Source organism: Pteropus alecto, unplaced genomic scaffold, assembly GCF_000325575.1.
Source record: "Pteropus alecto unplaced genomic scaffold, ASM32557v1 scaffold35, whole genome shotgun sequence".
Lineage (NCBI taxonomy): Eukaryota > Metazoa > Chordata > Mammalia > Chiroptera > Pteropodidae > Pteropus > Pteropus alecto.
Genome location: NW_006437828.1, coordinates 7,860,471 through 7,876,010, shown reverse-complemented (window position 1 = coordinate 7,876,010; position 15,540 = coordinate 7,860,471). Strand labels below are relative to the sequence as shown.

The following is a 15,540-nucleotide window of genomic DNA, read 5'->3' as shown; positions in this document are numbered from 1 at the left end:
CCACTAAATTAAAGCTGGGATTTTTTTTTTTTTTTTTTTTTTTGCTGATAAGCCACGGATAACATTTTCATTTAAAAAAAAAAAAACCCAAAATTTTAAATTTGCATCCCTTGTAGAAAAAACATCTGTTCAATAATTATATAAATACTCTCGACAGATTCCACTGGCCCATTACGTATCCTTTTTGGCTCTGTCAGCTTTCTAAAGTCAATTAGCTTCTAAATTTGAAAGGCACCTGGTGGCCAACGTCCTGCTTGTTATTCAAGGCAAACATTTTCATTTTTGCATAGACTCGACAAGTCTGAAAAAGCTATTAAGTTAAAAAGAATGAAGAAATATAATACAGTTGATATTAGCAAACACTATTTTTTCCCCTTAGTGACACGTTTTCCACAGGGGGTTTAAAAAGTGCACCAGTTAAATATGTCTGTACATTTAGAACATTAAATATGTCAATAGCAAGACATTTTTAAATATTTTGAATCAAATACTATAGCACAAATATAATTTACAATACTTTGCACAGAAAACATTACATCTGAAATATAACTTTAGATATTATATAAAAATACATATATTTTCTCTCCTCATTAGAAAAAAAAAAAGTATTTATTTGCAGGTTCTACCATGATGTAACAATTCAAAAGAACGTAACCTTTCAGATTACCATCCCTTTGCAATTCGATGACACCCTCTCTACTTCAGCTGCACAGTGGCACATGACCAAGGGCCAGACCCTTCCCCCGGCCCGAACGCAGTTTTGCATAAAGGCAACCATAATTGCTCCAACCTGGCTTAATTCTAGGAATTCATTACAAAATTTAAAAACCATTGTGTAAGAAAGCCTTCGGACTACACCACACCTCGAGTCCAACGTCTCCATTTGGCTGTAAATACACATGCTCTCTACAGAGTCAGAAGCTGAGAGAAAGTCTTCATCCTATACCGTTGTAGGCCATACCTCTTAGTAGTCTCACACACCTATGTACATCTTTCTTGGCTTGTTTTTTAAAGTTTCTGTACATCCTAGGGAATATGTGATAATGCTCCAGAAAATGGGGGTCAATCTATATCTCGAACTTTAAAAGCCCCAAAGTACGTTGCGTCTTGATCTGGATCCAGTAGTGAAGGGTTGGAGACCTCGATGCTAATTTCCTCACCAGATCGTAACTTAAAAAAGCCTCCAACATTTATGGAGTAAAAATGGAATTCGGAGTTCCCTGACCAGTATTTGGTGCTTCCTCCTTTCATCAGGGTATGAGAACTTGGGATTTTGATGCTGGTTTTCGTGACATACACCATCAACTGAAGATACTCTGTGGCAAGGTCTCCCGAAGTTTCATGATGTCGAAAGCAAATGTTGGCATAGAGGTAATAAAAGCCATCTTGGTTGACTATTAGTTTTCCATTGCTGAAAGTCATGTTGGAGATCTTGGCCCAACCTCGGTCGTGGTACCAGGAAGACAGACTCACTTTGTGGGAACCTGAGGGGAGGAGAGAGAGGCACACGATTTCAAATCCATCCCTTCGATGAGAAGGACATCGTCCCAATTCAGTGAGGCTGGAGAAAAACATAGCATCACTGGCATCGTTCCAACAGAATAGCTTCTCAGAATTTAGTTTCTAAAAGGGGAGAAATGCTTTAAGATGTACTTGGTGCTCTCTGCTAGGCATCTGAGATGATACAGAGACAAAATCTCATTTTTCTTGCCCTCAAGCTCCCTACAGAACACTCGGGAAAAGTATGGCATGTGTGCAGGTCGGAAGCAAGCCATGAACCCCGACAGAAAACGTGCACATAGTTGCTATGGAAATTCACAGGAAGGAGAGAGAATTTCCTCCTAGAGGGATAGTGACTTTGTTGAGTTGCTCCTGAGCCTGAGCATTTTTACAGGAGGAATGCGATGCAGCCAACAGAGGCAGAAAGGTCATTCGAGGTTGAAGGAAGAAAATGGGCCAAAGGCAGTTGAGACAGGAAGAAAAAAATAAGTACAGGAAGAAGACTTTGATTTGACTCTACCTTCTCTTTCAATTCATGTAGAAACAGGAGACAGTCTGGGTCTCAGTAACTTTGACCAAAAGGTCAAACTCCTAAACCTATTCTCATCACCAAAGAACGCCCCTCCGCCAACAGCCCAAATGCCGCCCAGGCTCACACAGCAGAAGACTTGATCCCAGAGAATGCACGACGAGAATCCTCTGGGCACTGCCCTCCCCAGCTCCACAACCTCACACGATCCTTTGTGACTCAACTATCACGAAATTCTCCCCAAAAGACCAGAATTCTGTTTTAGCCTCTTCTTACCCTGAAATGTTTTAGAAATTGTTCTAAAACAGAAGCAGTTTCTAAAGAATCTTCTAAACCAGTAGTGTGCCCAGTGTTTTTAATATTTCAGGTCTTTCATGCATCTTACTAGATCTTTAAAAATAATCACTACCTCTATGATAAACCCAACTCAACAACCTCGTGTGCTTATGTGGACACCTGTTATCCAACAGGAAAAGGTATCAACTAGCAGGAGAAAAGTTGTTCTACTCTGGAAAGTTCAAAAACACATTTTTTTTTCCTTTAGAAAATTTTGTAAATACTTATGCTTGACTAATGTTGTCATCTTTGAGGATGTCAGCAAGGCAGAACAGAGCTGAGGAGTCGAAGGCCGGGTTTGGGATGAGCCTCCACAGCCAAAGAGAAGTCCTTTGCTGCCTGCACCCATGAGAAGTCAGCGCACGGTGGGACTGAGGCTTGCAGTGGATCCCAGGAATCCAGTGGATTTCTGTGGATCCTCGGGAGATCTTCATAGAATCGGAATCACATTGTGGCTGTCTTCCCAGACTGGTCTGAGTTCTGGGGAGCCTTGAGCACCTGCAGCGTTCTCCAGAGAGCCACAGAAAGGACAGTGCTCCATTGATCCTGGAGAGCCACTGGGCAGTCTGGAACATGGTCTGGGGACCTCAAGACCACGCTGTTCTGAACACCAACCAGGTGGTGGGGCGAGTGGGGAAAAAAGCTACACAGAGGCCAAGCTATGGTGGGGAACCTGCCGGGAGGCCTGTGAAGTGCCAGCAGTTCCAATCTCTCTGTCCAGGGACCGTGTTTTGACTGAAATCCACGTCTCAGTCATAGGAAGGAGCTAGAAGGAGCCCGAGATGCCATCACAGGCACCGCTGCATCCGGGACCCATCGCAGCTCGTGCCATTTTCATCAGAGCTCCTATCTCAGGTTATCTCAAATCGAAGCATCCCAAATGTAAATGTCATCCCACGGTCCCAAGTGAATCAAGATGAGACAACAAGACTAGCCACCACATCCTCATAAACGCTAGTAAAGTCATTCCTCCAGGCTGGAAAATACCTTGAGGAAGTTTAATAAAATTCAAGGTGTTTCCCATCTCATATGCTCCCATGTTGCCCTCCTTCTCGCTGACTCCTGTAGTCAATTCTTTACACAATCAATTATTTGCATTACGGTCTATTTCCCGTGATCTCTCTTAGAGAGGAGCAGAATGACAAGGGTGAAGCCTACCGTCTCAGCGGAGTCGATCCGCCAGTGTTAAGCCGGGGGCTCAGAGACATGGGCTGGGAAGGCAAGGACGGAGTACGAACGAGAGGGGGAGTAGGGCAGGACCTTGACCGCGTACCACTCCCACTAAAGTCAAGCGAAGCGTTGTCCTTATTCCTTATGAAACGTATCTGTTTTTACCCACTCGCTCATCCATTCACTGATCAGTTTGGTCGATCAGTCATTCAGTCAGTGACTGCTGTGCTTTCTACGGGCATTCCCTCTGCCCCTGACTAAGAATTGTATCGGGCAGTGTGCCCTCAAGGCACTTAACACTAGCAGTGGAGAAAATGACAATTGGGCACATACAGTGAAAAATACAACATTTTCATTTCTGCATGTCCCGTAGCACACGGCTGAAATACAGTTAAAGCAACTGAAAGTGAACGCTGCCGAAGTCAATGGCAATCAGAAGAGCTCCGCCCAGCAAGGGGCCAAAGGAGCCAGAGGACAGGGGCGACCTGGATCGGATGTAGGGGGGCTGAGCAAAGGGAGGGTGTTGTCAGTGACGGGAGCTGTTCGAGCAAAGGATGGAATGACACAGCGCCCAGAGGAAAAGGGAGGAAAGCCATCTGCGTGAACGGGGCGGGGGGCAGGGGGACCCATGAACAGACAGTAATGGGAGATAAGACAAGAAGATGACGCTGTGGTCAAGTCACAGGGCCCCTCACGGCAAACCTGGGTTTCCATCATTAATGCGGCAGGATGATGACCTCCTATCCCGCCCCCAGCTCCTCAGGTCGTTGCTGTTGGAGGAGACCCCTCTGCCAATAGTTAGCCTGAGGATCCCCTAAAGAAAGCCATGTATTCTGACCTCGCAAAATACTTCCCAATACATTTTGTTTGAGAAGCTTTGCCAACGCATAAGCTAGCACTCAATATAGGCAGATTTTGATTTCTTTCTTATGTGTAAATGAGTATAAAACAGAGACCCAAAATCAACATACAGAATGAAAGCCATCTTTTTCTGAAATATCCAGGTCTGGCCCAAACTGGGAGATAAATGGACTCTAGGGGCTGTTGGGCCAGCCAGAGAAGCAAATTCTATTTTCTTAAGCAGAAGCATACACTAATTCATTTCGCTCAGTCTCGAACTCAATAACTATCAGAAAATAACCAGGACTTTTGTCTTTGTCTTTGTCTTTGGCAATGATTCGATGCTTAGGGGAGAGAGCTTTGCAACTAAAACATGCTTGCGATTGCCAAACAGATTTTGGCACACAGTCTAATGCGATATTTATCATATGCCCTTTAAAATGAACCGAAAAAAAAAAAAAAACGCAGAGTACATTCGCAGCACATACAGCTGACATATCAGTATTAATTTGATTGCCTTTGCTAACATGCAAAATAGTTTTACACTCAGAAAATTAGTGTAGCTCTATGTAAGGCGCACATACACACAGAGAGAAAATGTGTTTATGAAGCCAGTAGCTGGGATGGGAGAGATAGTTTAGGAAAATCTTCTAAAACCTGAAGTCTTGTCTTCTCATTTTCTGTGCCTGCAGTCAGGAAAAATCCCTCTTGCTATAATAGTTGCTTCTAAATTGTTTACTAAACCTCGAAATTTTTTAACTCCAAGAAAAACCTGCCTTAAATCATTTTTAAAACAAACTGGAATATGTACAATTATTTAATTAAACAAATAATAGTAACAAGTTGCATTCACTGGGCACATACTATATGCCAGCTTCCACATAGGAGTGTTAATACATTACTTCATTAAATCTTCACAGCTACCCCGTAAGGTAGACACCATCGCCATCCCAGTGAAGAAGCTGAGATGCAAATCATTCCCACAATTTGCCCAAGGTCACATCGTCAGTAAGGGGTACCGCGGGGCCTCCAGCCCGGGCACTCAGACTTCAGAGCCCCTGCCTGTTACAACTGCATTAATCTACTTCTTTGAGAAAAAGAACATCAGGGTTCTGACTTAATTTCCCCTTGGTAAAGCCAACTGGCCACAGGTACTTATGGAATGACCTACAGTGTAAAAAGCATGGACATGGGAATGAACTAGAGTGGAATTCAACTTCTATCGCCGCCGCCACTGTGACCTTGAGTTGGTAAACTGTGTGCACCTCCATTTACCTGTCTGCAAAATCTGAGTGGTGGTCAGTATCTTGCAGGGTTATAGTCAGGACCGGAGATGATGAACACAGAGTGAAATGCCTGATACATAGTGTATGTTGGATAAACGGCATGATATTACTAATAATAATGCTCAATTGTCACGCTATCATGATGTTCTTTTGGATGCTGACCTACCCCAAGGTGGAGTACGTGGTGGGGATGATAAGATGAAACAGCTGAAGCATTAAGGTCGATGCAGGCACAGAGCTCGGGGTGTCCCCATTTCCTAAAGACAACAGGTCTCCAGTCCACTGAGTAAATTCTCACCCTGGAGAAGGAGGAGCGCGTCTCATTGTCTAAAGGGCTGTTGCCTCTCAAATATCACTCTGTCAAGCCCGTACCTGGAACTCTGCAGAAGATGGTTGAGTACGTGACTGCCTGGATGAATTCATGCAACCTAGCGATGGAGGTACGTCAACTTTAGTTTGGGTAAATATAGATGAGCATAATAAGGGATTGTCCTTCCCAGTTACACAATTTCAACTGGCACTCATTTAAAATAAACACACTCTGATGATCTGAAATGAATATGGTGATGACGTCCATTCTGGCATGATCGAGAATCACTATTTTCACAATGTGGATCGTTAACTGAAGACTGAATGATTTTTTTTTTTTTGGTCTAGAAGTTCTGGGCTCTCAAAAATTCAGTAGAGGTTTTGAGTATACAAATGGCTGATCAATGACTCCTGACATACTTCTTTCAGGCTAGATGGAAATGGAACTTACCTGACGGAATGTCAGTGGCATTAATGGTGAGATGAGCAAAAGGCTGAGCATCCGGCTTGCCCCTCCTGGCCAGATCTAACCAGGCACTGTCTACTGTAGCTGGAGATGAGAGAAACCACGTTAGCTCAAAGAGCAGTAACCCCATGGGATTCTGGATACTCAGACAGATCCATGCTTACCTTTCTCTGCTCTGATGTGTTGGGATCTAACGATATGTTGTAATTCCTGAAATAAAAAGGAAAAAAACTCTTATGTATACACTCATTCTTTTGATAAAGCAATAAAAATCCAGGACTCTGGGACATACAATAAACTAATCTTCTTTCCTTCAAACTATGCCGGAAGTACATAGGGAGTAAAGTTCCTTGATGTTCTAGGTAGCTATGAAAAGAAGCTCATCCCAGAGCATTAAGCTGATGAGCTTAAAAGGTAGACCGCACGCAGTCTAACAAAGTACTTTGGACAATAAGAGGAAATAAAAACAACATGATTATAAAACATGGACTAATTGAACATAATTAAAAATTCGTAGCAGGTACACAAATGGAGATGAAGTTAACTAGGGAAATAACAATTACCGCAGAACATCAGACACTCTTAAATCTTAAGGGAGACTCTTTTCATGTCCATGTCATCAATAAATCCCTGTTATAACATTGACTGTCAGCCTGCAGGAAAGAGAATGATGCCTAGCTCCCACCGGCTAACTTTTTTATTTTAAAAAGTCACAGTGTGTTTGAAATGCTATACAAAAGTCTAAGAGCTTTTAGAGTAGCAATAATTAACTTAAAATATTGCTGCAAACAGAGGTGCAGAAGCACGAGGCAGAAAAAGAAAGAACGTAAGTATATAAAGAACGCAGGTAATTGCATATGTCAATTTGAGCCCTGAGAACGAAGGGTCTCGTAGGTGACTGCGTGCCCACCGGAATCAAGACCTTAGCCACCATTAACTAGGAAGCTGGAGTGGACAGGACCTCGGGCTTTGACCTCAGTCCAAACCCCCGCTCAGCTACCTACTTAGAGTGAGGATATGAACAGCACTTCTATCGTAAGGTGATTGCAAAGAGTCAATGAGATGACGCATGCAGGCACTTAGCAGAGCATCAGGTCAATTCATACATCTCAATACCAGCATAATTTTGGAGAGAGTCCTAATTTCTGTGATTGGGGTGACCATGCATGCTAAGCATGCCTCTTCCATGATGTTTAAAAGATAAGCCACAGGGCTTAAGCTGAGTGTCTGAAGAGGAGTGCTCTGAGATAGATGATAGATGACAGATAGATGACAGATAGAGGATAGGTAGGTAGGTAGGTAGGTAGATAGATAGATAGATGATAGGTAGGTAGGTAGGTAAGTAGATAGGTAGGTAGATAGATAGATAGACAGACAGACAGATAGATAGATGATAGGTAGGTAGATAGGTAGATAGATATAGATAAATAGATAAGATAGATGATAGATGATAGATAGATACTATAACACAACTTCAACTGTCAACAATTGGAAGGATTCTAGAGATAAAACAACACTGATTCTTTTGTCTGCCTTCAGGAACCCCAAGAGAGACGAGAATCTATTCCTAAAGAAATCACAGTGGGACCGCCTTTTAGAAAGAAGCCTTAGGGTCTTGTCCATGGCCGCCTCCTACACGTGCCTTGACAATGCACTGCACAAGAGAAGGGCCTTTGTGCTAGCTCGGCAGTTCTCAGACTGGAGCATGCATCACAGTCTCTCTGAGTGCATCTGAAATGGTTTCTGACCCCAGAGGTCCGGGTAGGGCCTCAGAATTTGCACCTCTAACAGGTGAGCTGATGCTGTTGGCCTGGGGCTTCAGTTTAAGAAAAGCAATCCCTTTCTTAAAGACCGCAGAGATGGACAAATCTGAGATTTTCTGAAAGCTTGAGACCCAAGCCAGAGAAGTGACAGACGAGTCACCAGCCACGTGGGCAGGATAAGTTTGTTCTCTCCCACTTGGAAGTGAAACTCTCCTGTCCATTTAATCAGTGGTTTCTAGCCTGGAGCTGTCACAGAACCTTCCCGTTACAAGAAAATTCAATAAACAGTATCATTCAGAAGCACATTCAGTGTCTGCTATTAAAAAAAAAAACATAGTGTCATGACCCCGGAAGAATTAAAACTCTAGCTAGAGACTCATGGGGTTCTGCTGCTTTCATCCGTTGTTGGGTAGCCGAGGAATGCAATTGCTCTCAGAAACCCCACAGGGACGTTTCACTGTGAAAAACGGAGTGCACGATGTGTCTACAACCTCAGGCTACAAAAAGTGTATTTTCAATATCGGTCCCTGTATCCCCACCCTGCCCCCAACTTTCTGTACTCCGACATCGTTGTTATTGACCTGCAGAGATAACAACCACAAACATAACAGTCTTCTAAGACCACACTTAGAGAGTGCTCTGGCCTCAAACCCAGCCGGTCTACCTCAATTAGACATTGAATTGGTAGTTTTTAAGAGAAACTCCGCCAGCAGGTAATAATTGAGTGTTCCCATGAACGGCTGTTTGCTGACATCTCTTTTTAGTCATAGATTTGTTATACTCTCACAATTGATGTATATTCCGCATACGGAAAATTAAATAATCCCTGATATTCACAGCCAACCAGGGGTTTCCCTTATATTATCACATTTGATTTTACTAGAATCAGAGGCTGGGTACCTATTACTAACCTCATTTTTCAGACTGGGAAACGGAGGCAAAGATAAAGCTGGAACTTGAACCTGTGCCTTCTGACTCTTCTTCTGGAGCTACGAGACCACGCCCCTTTACAGGACACTGTCATCCAGTGCTTTCCCGGGAGACGGGAGGAAAGCACCAAAGGACGGTGATGGGGCTCAGAACACGTTACCCCCAAATACGGTACCTCGGCAAGCTGAACACTTTCAGGTGAGCAAATGTGAGAAGCGGCAGGTGCAGGAGGGGCTCCCTGACTTCCTCCTTCTCTCCTGAAGCAGATCATAAGACCCTCATGCGGGAGATGCCCTCTCCACACCCAGAGGAAAGGAGCATCTTTAGTTGTAAAACCCAGGATGCTGCGAACAATGAGAATGAGCAGGTTTTGCCAAGTTTTCCCCAGGTTACTGCCCTTGGCTCATGACCTTCTGTCCTGCCACGTCCTCCCACACTGGAAACCCACTCTTCATCAAACCTAGTATAAGCGTTCGAGCTAACCTTTTCTTCAAGTCTCTATCTCCTTCTGTAGGTTCCCATGAGACATAAAACTTTAATAAATGTGCACACTTTGCTCTTGTTCATCTGTCTTTTGTCAGTCTTATTTACAGGGCCCCAGCTGGAGAACCTAGGAAGGTACAGAGAAAAAGATCTTTTTTCTCTTCCTTACACCTGTCAAGAAATCCTTAGAGGGAAGTTCTCTGACTAGAGGCTGACAGAAAGGAGTCACTGCATCAGGAAATATGGCCCCAGAATTCCCAGGGGCTTCAGAAAACGACCGGCCGAGCCATGCTCAGGGCTAAGCTGGTGAATGCCCCGAACTAAGCTCTGCGGAGCCTGGGCATGGGGGTGAGGGGCACCATGTCCCCAAATGTGACTCTGTCAAGTTCACCGCACAGAGCAGGAGCCACTCTGTTTTGTCGTTTTTCTCAGATACTTTCCTACGTACATCCCCAAGCACAGGTCTTTCTGGAATTCCCTCCTAGTTAAGGTCTCGTGTTCAAGATTATGGGAGACTCTTCTGAAGGAGTTGCCAGATTCACCCGACTGACAATTCCATGTATTTTCCGAGCTTTGAATTTACATTTATTCTCATCCACATTAATCCTCCTCTTCTGCCACATTCGTTGAGTGTTTTAAAATTTGCAGATTTCTTTACTTCCCAGTCTCACCATTCAGACATTGCTTCTGCTTACTTTGAATTGAGAAAGTTCTGATCACCTAATTTTGGGGAAACACCACATAGAACATCCTAATTCCTCTCCTCTGAACAAATTATTCAGATGCAAGAGAGATTTTTTAAAAAATGTTCTGTGTGTTTTAACTTACTTTAAATCCAGGTGTACATTTATTTAAAAAAAAACAAAACAAAAAACAGTTCACTCTGGATGAACATCCATGCAATCATATGTTGTCTAAACTATCAGAATGCCCACAGATTTGCACAGAAGTGTAGATAGCTTTGACACACCTCCCAGCAAACTCTAGCAGAAGCCAGAAACAGTTTCCAACAGCTCTAAATATGCTGGGCAAACAGCCTTTCCTGCAATCTTCTCTTAACTAAGAACCACTGGAGAACCCAGATCCTGCTCCCCAGGGTGACCAGAGATCTGTCTTCTCAGAATACGGCATGTACTGTATCCGTCACGTGCAAAGGACAAAAAGAATTGCCTTCTGGGTTCTATAAACTACCGATGACAACCAGGATCATTACCTCCACGTTACTAAGAATATTCACGTGAACGAATGAACTTATTTATGGTCCCACTGTAACAAGTAGGCTTTTCAGTGAATTTATGCACTTTTAGATAAGCATACTTTGGGCCTAATTTATGACAGCGTCATTTCATCCTTCAAAACAGGACAAAAAGGAAAAGCGAACCTCTGGTGGGCAGCCAAAGAAATCGCGGCCAATTCGAGGATGAGAGAAATCCTCTGACATACTGCCACCTAGTGGACGCTGGCCAAATGGACATGCCTGAGGCGCCCCAGGGATGCGAAACTGCCCTCCGCCCCCCGCCAGTCTAAAGACAGGAGATGAGGAAATGTCACAGCAATTTTTTGAAATCTTCTCATCGTGGTATTTTCCTACTTAGACTGCATTAACTTTTCATCTTTGCCATCAGGGTACATTTGAACAGACAAGAAAAAAACCGATAATGATTTTTTTGGTTTTTAATCTCAACTTCTGGTTCACGCACAGAAAAATGTCGGGATTTCACAATTTCTCCTCCAGGAAAGAAAGGACACAGAAGATCAATGCGATTGTGTCACCGTGGTCTCCAGGACTGCTTTTCTTCAACATCTGAACTCCACATCCACCGAGTGCGACCCCAGGGGTCATGACAGGCGAACTTGAAGAGCGAGGACCTTGAGCTCCGCCTGTAGGGACCCGGCTGATGCTCACCTTTTAGAACATTCTAGGATCTTTTGCCAAACAGAGTGAGGAGGGAGACGTTCCGGAACCAGCTCAATCTCGATTAGTCAGGGCCACTTAAAAGAGACCGTGATGTATAAGAATAAATACAAACACCTAAGAGAACTTTCAGCTCCTTTGAGAGTTATGGGAATTTTGCCCCAAGGAATTTCAACATTTACAACAAACGCTAAGCTTCCCTTTGCAAACTCGGCTGGATCAACTGCCCCGAACAGGACTTGGATAGCATTCCAGTTCAAGAGAGAATGTTAGTAAATTGGTCTTAAGTTGGTTCGACTGCAGTATTTATTGTTTTTTGTTTTGTTTTGTTTTGTTTTGTCTTACAAAATAATATAAATAGATCTAAGCTCCCGCTGAGGACATTCCCAGCTGTAAAGATTCCCTGAAAAGGTCAAATTGCCGGGGTCTGGGTTTATCAGACTGAAAACCTCACCCGCGCATTGAGATGTGAACTGTGTGATCCACGTGGTACCTGTCAATCAGAGCACAGAAGCAATTTGTACAGCCAGATGCTTCAGGAGCCACTGGCACCAGCTCGTAGCCTATCTCAGGTGGCTGCCACCCTCCACAACTCCAGCAGCAGCTGCAGAGGCATCTGGCTGGCTGAACAAGGATTTAACACCCCGTTTGCCAGATATAATACAGGGTTCAGACACTTGTTAACATATGTAATGCATTTATTTTAACATCTTAATGATACCCTTCACGTAATTCTTCTCCAACCTAGTTGCTTGAATGGTGCATTCATCAGCCGAGTTAGCACATGAATGCCACACATGGGTTGTTTCTGAAAATGAATAGCCGGTTGCCTTTTCCTGCAGGGAAGTCCTGCCGACTCCCACCTTGTAAATAGCTGGGAAACCCACCCCTCCCCTCCAGCAATAGGGCCGCTGCCTTCCCCCAGGCTCCCGACATTTCTCCCTAGGAGTACAGTGTGACCTCCTAGCCCTGAGGGCCCATGGGATCTTGGCCTTGCCCTTCTGAAAATCCTGCAGGGAATGCCTGCAGACCTCGGAACCAGGTCACGTCCCTTCCCGGGCTAATAGGGCCTGACGAGGAGAAAATTCTGAAACATTCCACGTTAAAATTACAGCAGCCGGCGAGCGAGAGGAAGAGACGGAACAGCCGGCCTGTCCATGGCTGTGGACCAGCTCGGACAAGAGGCTGCTCACATCCCCATGCGTCTGCTGGAACTTGGCATTGATTCCCGGGTGGCTATTTCTGCAGAACCTCCCAGCCGGCACCGCCCGCATCCAGGGCCCCTGCTTCCTGGTTACAGGTGAGCTTTCCAGTCGCTGCCCATAGCCACCCCCCCAGAGCGGACGTTTCCTGTTGGAGGACTCTGCGCCTGTCCCAGAGCTGGCCTGGCTTCACTTTCTCCCACCCCTGTGCCTACAGCTCATGGAAATTCTTCCTGGGACTTACGTCTTTCTACCCATTTCCTCCACTAGACAGATTAAAACGTTTGCAAACATAGACGATGGACATGTTGTCTTCCCTAGTGGCCATGCAGCAAAACCATTCTTTTTTTTTTGCTAGCAATGACATAATAAACCCTTTCTTTTAGAGACTGTTAATTTTTTTTTGTTTAACAGGCCCGGCACAACTGGGCTGCCTACTGGTCCAGGGTCTCCCACTATTCCTTCTCTGAACCTCGAAACTCTACCTCCCCGAAGGAGCCCTTAGGTTCCAGCCACAGGGAACTACTTGGAGTTTTTCCCCAAGTATCCTGCCCTCCGGATCCTTGGGACCTTGTGCACACCTGCTCCCTCAGAGGGCTGCCTTACTGTCTTATCAACAGCCCGTTCATTGTAAAGGTTTTGTCTCCATGATGTTCTTGGTCTGGGGGCACAGGAAGACTACGCACCAGCTGTTCTTGACAGCTGAGGAGACGGGGTTAGAGCCCACGTCTCGGGCATCTCAGCCGCTTGCTTTCCTCCTCCCTGATGCACACACTGACCTTCAACTCCACAGAACGTGGCGGGATATTTCATATACACCTGGATGGAGCTGGAGACACCCCAGTTCCATATGCAGAGTCAATGGTGACCGTTCAAAAACACCTCGAAGCGAAGAGCTTTAAGAGCAAAATATGATCTGTCACTTATATTATGTATTATGAATGGTATAGAGGCGACTGTGCTCCTCGGCCAGGGTCCCAGGACTAGAGAGGACAGGAGCCCTGGGGAAGGGGATGGCTCCTCACTGCCCCCGCTGGGGGGGGGGGTCAGCCTCCCAGCAAGCAGCAGGGGAGAGGACAGGGTTCTAGGGCCCAGGCCAGCCCAACCACGAAGGCGAGAGCCATCTCTGACTTCAATTTGTAACCTTACATTTTGAGCCCCCAAATCCTTTATTTCTTAATATAAACTACCGATTTTAAACAGTTCTCCCAAAGCCAAAGTCTTCTCAATGTGCCTTCTACCTCCCCACTCCCTGAAGTACCCCCTCTTCCCCTCCTAATCTCTTCACCTCCTAAGAGAATCAGCTGCCACCATCTCAGGGCCATCTCTGAAAACTCTCAGCGAAGAACTTGACCAAAACGCAGACCTTTCTCCTCCTCCCACCCCGAGTACGGCCACCGGGGACTCATTTCTCCCAGAAGAAGTCTGCTGATTGGAAAAGCATGTCTTTGCAAACAGATAGTGCATCCCTACCCTCCAAAGGGCTGAGGAAGAGAGGGCCCTGGTTTTCCTAAAATGGAGTGATGGAATGCTTTCTTGGCAGTGTGATGGCTGCTGGGAATAGAACACGTGTTCATATTGTTTAATCTTCACAGTTTAAATGAGGAAGCTTCTGCTACAGCTAAAGGTCCCCTTGGGTTTTCATAAAGTGGTCTTATGACAGCAATATTAGTCTTCATAAAGAAGTTGACTGTAAAGCGTCTGGCGCCGTAGCGGGTATTAAACAAGTATAATCGAAGGGCTAGGCGGAGTGACTGCGGTGTTGGCAGGTTGGGCTCCCAGTGCCACTTGTCTCTGCTGCTTGAAACCTCGTCATGCCACCTCACATTGTCAGAGCTTTTGACAGTCACGAAGCCTCGTCTCCTCAGAAGAAGGCTCGCTCTCACTCATCCTCCCCAAAGCGTTTCTGATCACTAGGATGAGACTCAGAGAGGGCAGGTACCAGGCCAGCTGCTGTGGACAAATGAGGCCAGAGGGAAGCGGGCAGAGTGGCCAGGGAAGGGCCTCCAGACCCAAGATCCCTAATGTGTTCACATCCCCAAGAGGGAAGAAGCTTCCCTCTTGAAAAAGCAGGGAAAACGCTGTACTTGGGAGTGACCTCTGACCCCTTACGAATGGAGATGTGCCTATTAACCAACCAGCCACTTGCTTAGCACCACAGCACGGGGGGCCGGGGAGGGGCACGGCCAAGGGAGGGAGCTTCGGGCCCCTTCACTTTGGGGGAGGTCGCTGGGCACAGGCAGTGAGCAGCCTGGAGACCCATGGGCTGGAAGGAGGTTTCCAGAACTCGGGACTTTGTGTTTGGTGTCCAGCTGTTCAGGCCTCATCCGATGACCACAGGGGCCACCGAAGGAGTTTTTAAGCAGGAGAAGCAGCGAGCGGCATGTTCGGAAGTGCATTTTAGAAGTCACAGCTGTGGAGAGGATGGGCCAGAGGCTGTGAAATCATGGACGAGGTGGCCGCTGCGCTGATCCGGGCAAGAAATGACGGTGACACCTGTATTAAGCGGACAGTACCAGCGACACAGCGTGGAGAGAAGTATGTGAAGGTTCTGTGCAGAGGTAGAAGTCACAGGATGGGGGTAACGTGAAGAGTCACTGCGTAAGCGTGTTTCCGGCCCGGGGGACGTGGATGATGGTACTGTCCTCACCATGAGAGGGCAGATCGCACGACAAGCAGGTGCGGGCACCGAGGAGCGAGCCCGGGTCCACCGGAACCTTCCGGTGAGTACAGGCCTCACGGTTCGTGATTACCAGAGTGCTGCTGCTGCTGCTGCTACCAGCACTAGCTGCTACCAGCACTACTACGACC

General features: G+C 45.8%; 1 protein-coding gene across 1 annotated transcript in view; it reads right to left on the bottom strand.

Annotated features, from left to right (window-relative positions):
* Nucleotides 1–780: 780 nt before the first annotated feature.
* TNFSF11 (TNF superfamily member 11) overlaps nt 781–15,540 on the bottom strand; it is a 37,821-nt gene continuing 23,061 nt past the window's right edge. The window contains exons 3-5 of the mRNA XM_006914953.3: nt 6,601–6,646; nt 6,422–6,520; nt 781–1,484 (exon numbers count right to left, since the gene is read on the bottom strand). Of these exons, the coding sequence (XP_006915015.1) occupies nt 1,063–1,484; nt 6,422–6,520; nt 6,601–6,646 (567 nt within the window). The 3' untranslated portion in view covers nt 781–1,062. The remainder of the gene's footprint in view (nt 1,485–6,421; nt 6,521–6,600; nt 6,647–15,540) is intronic.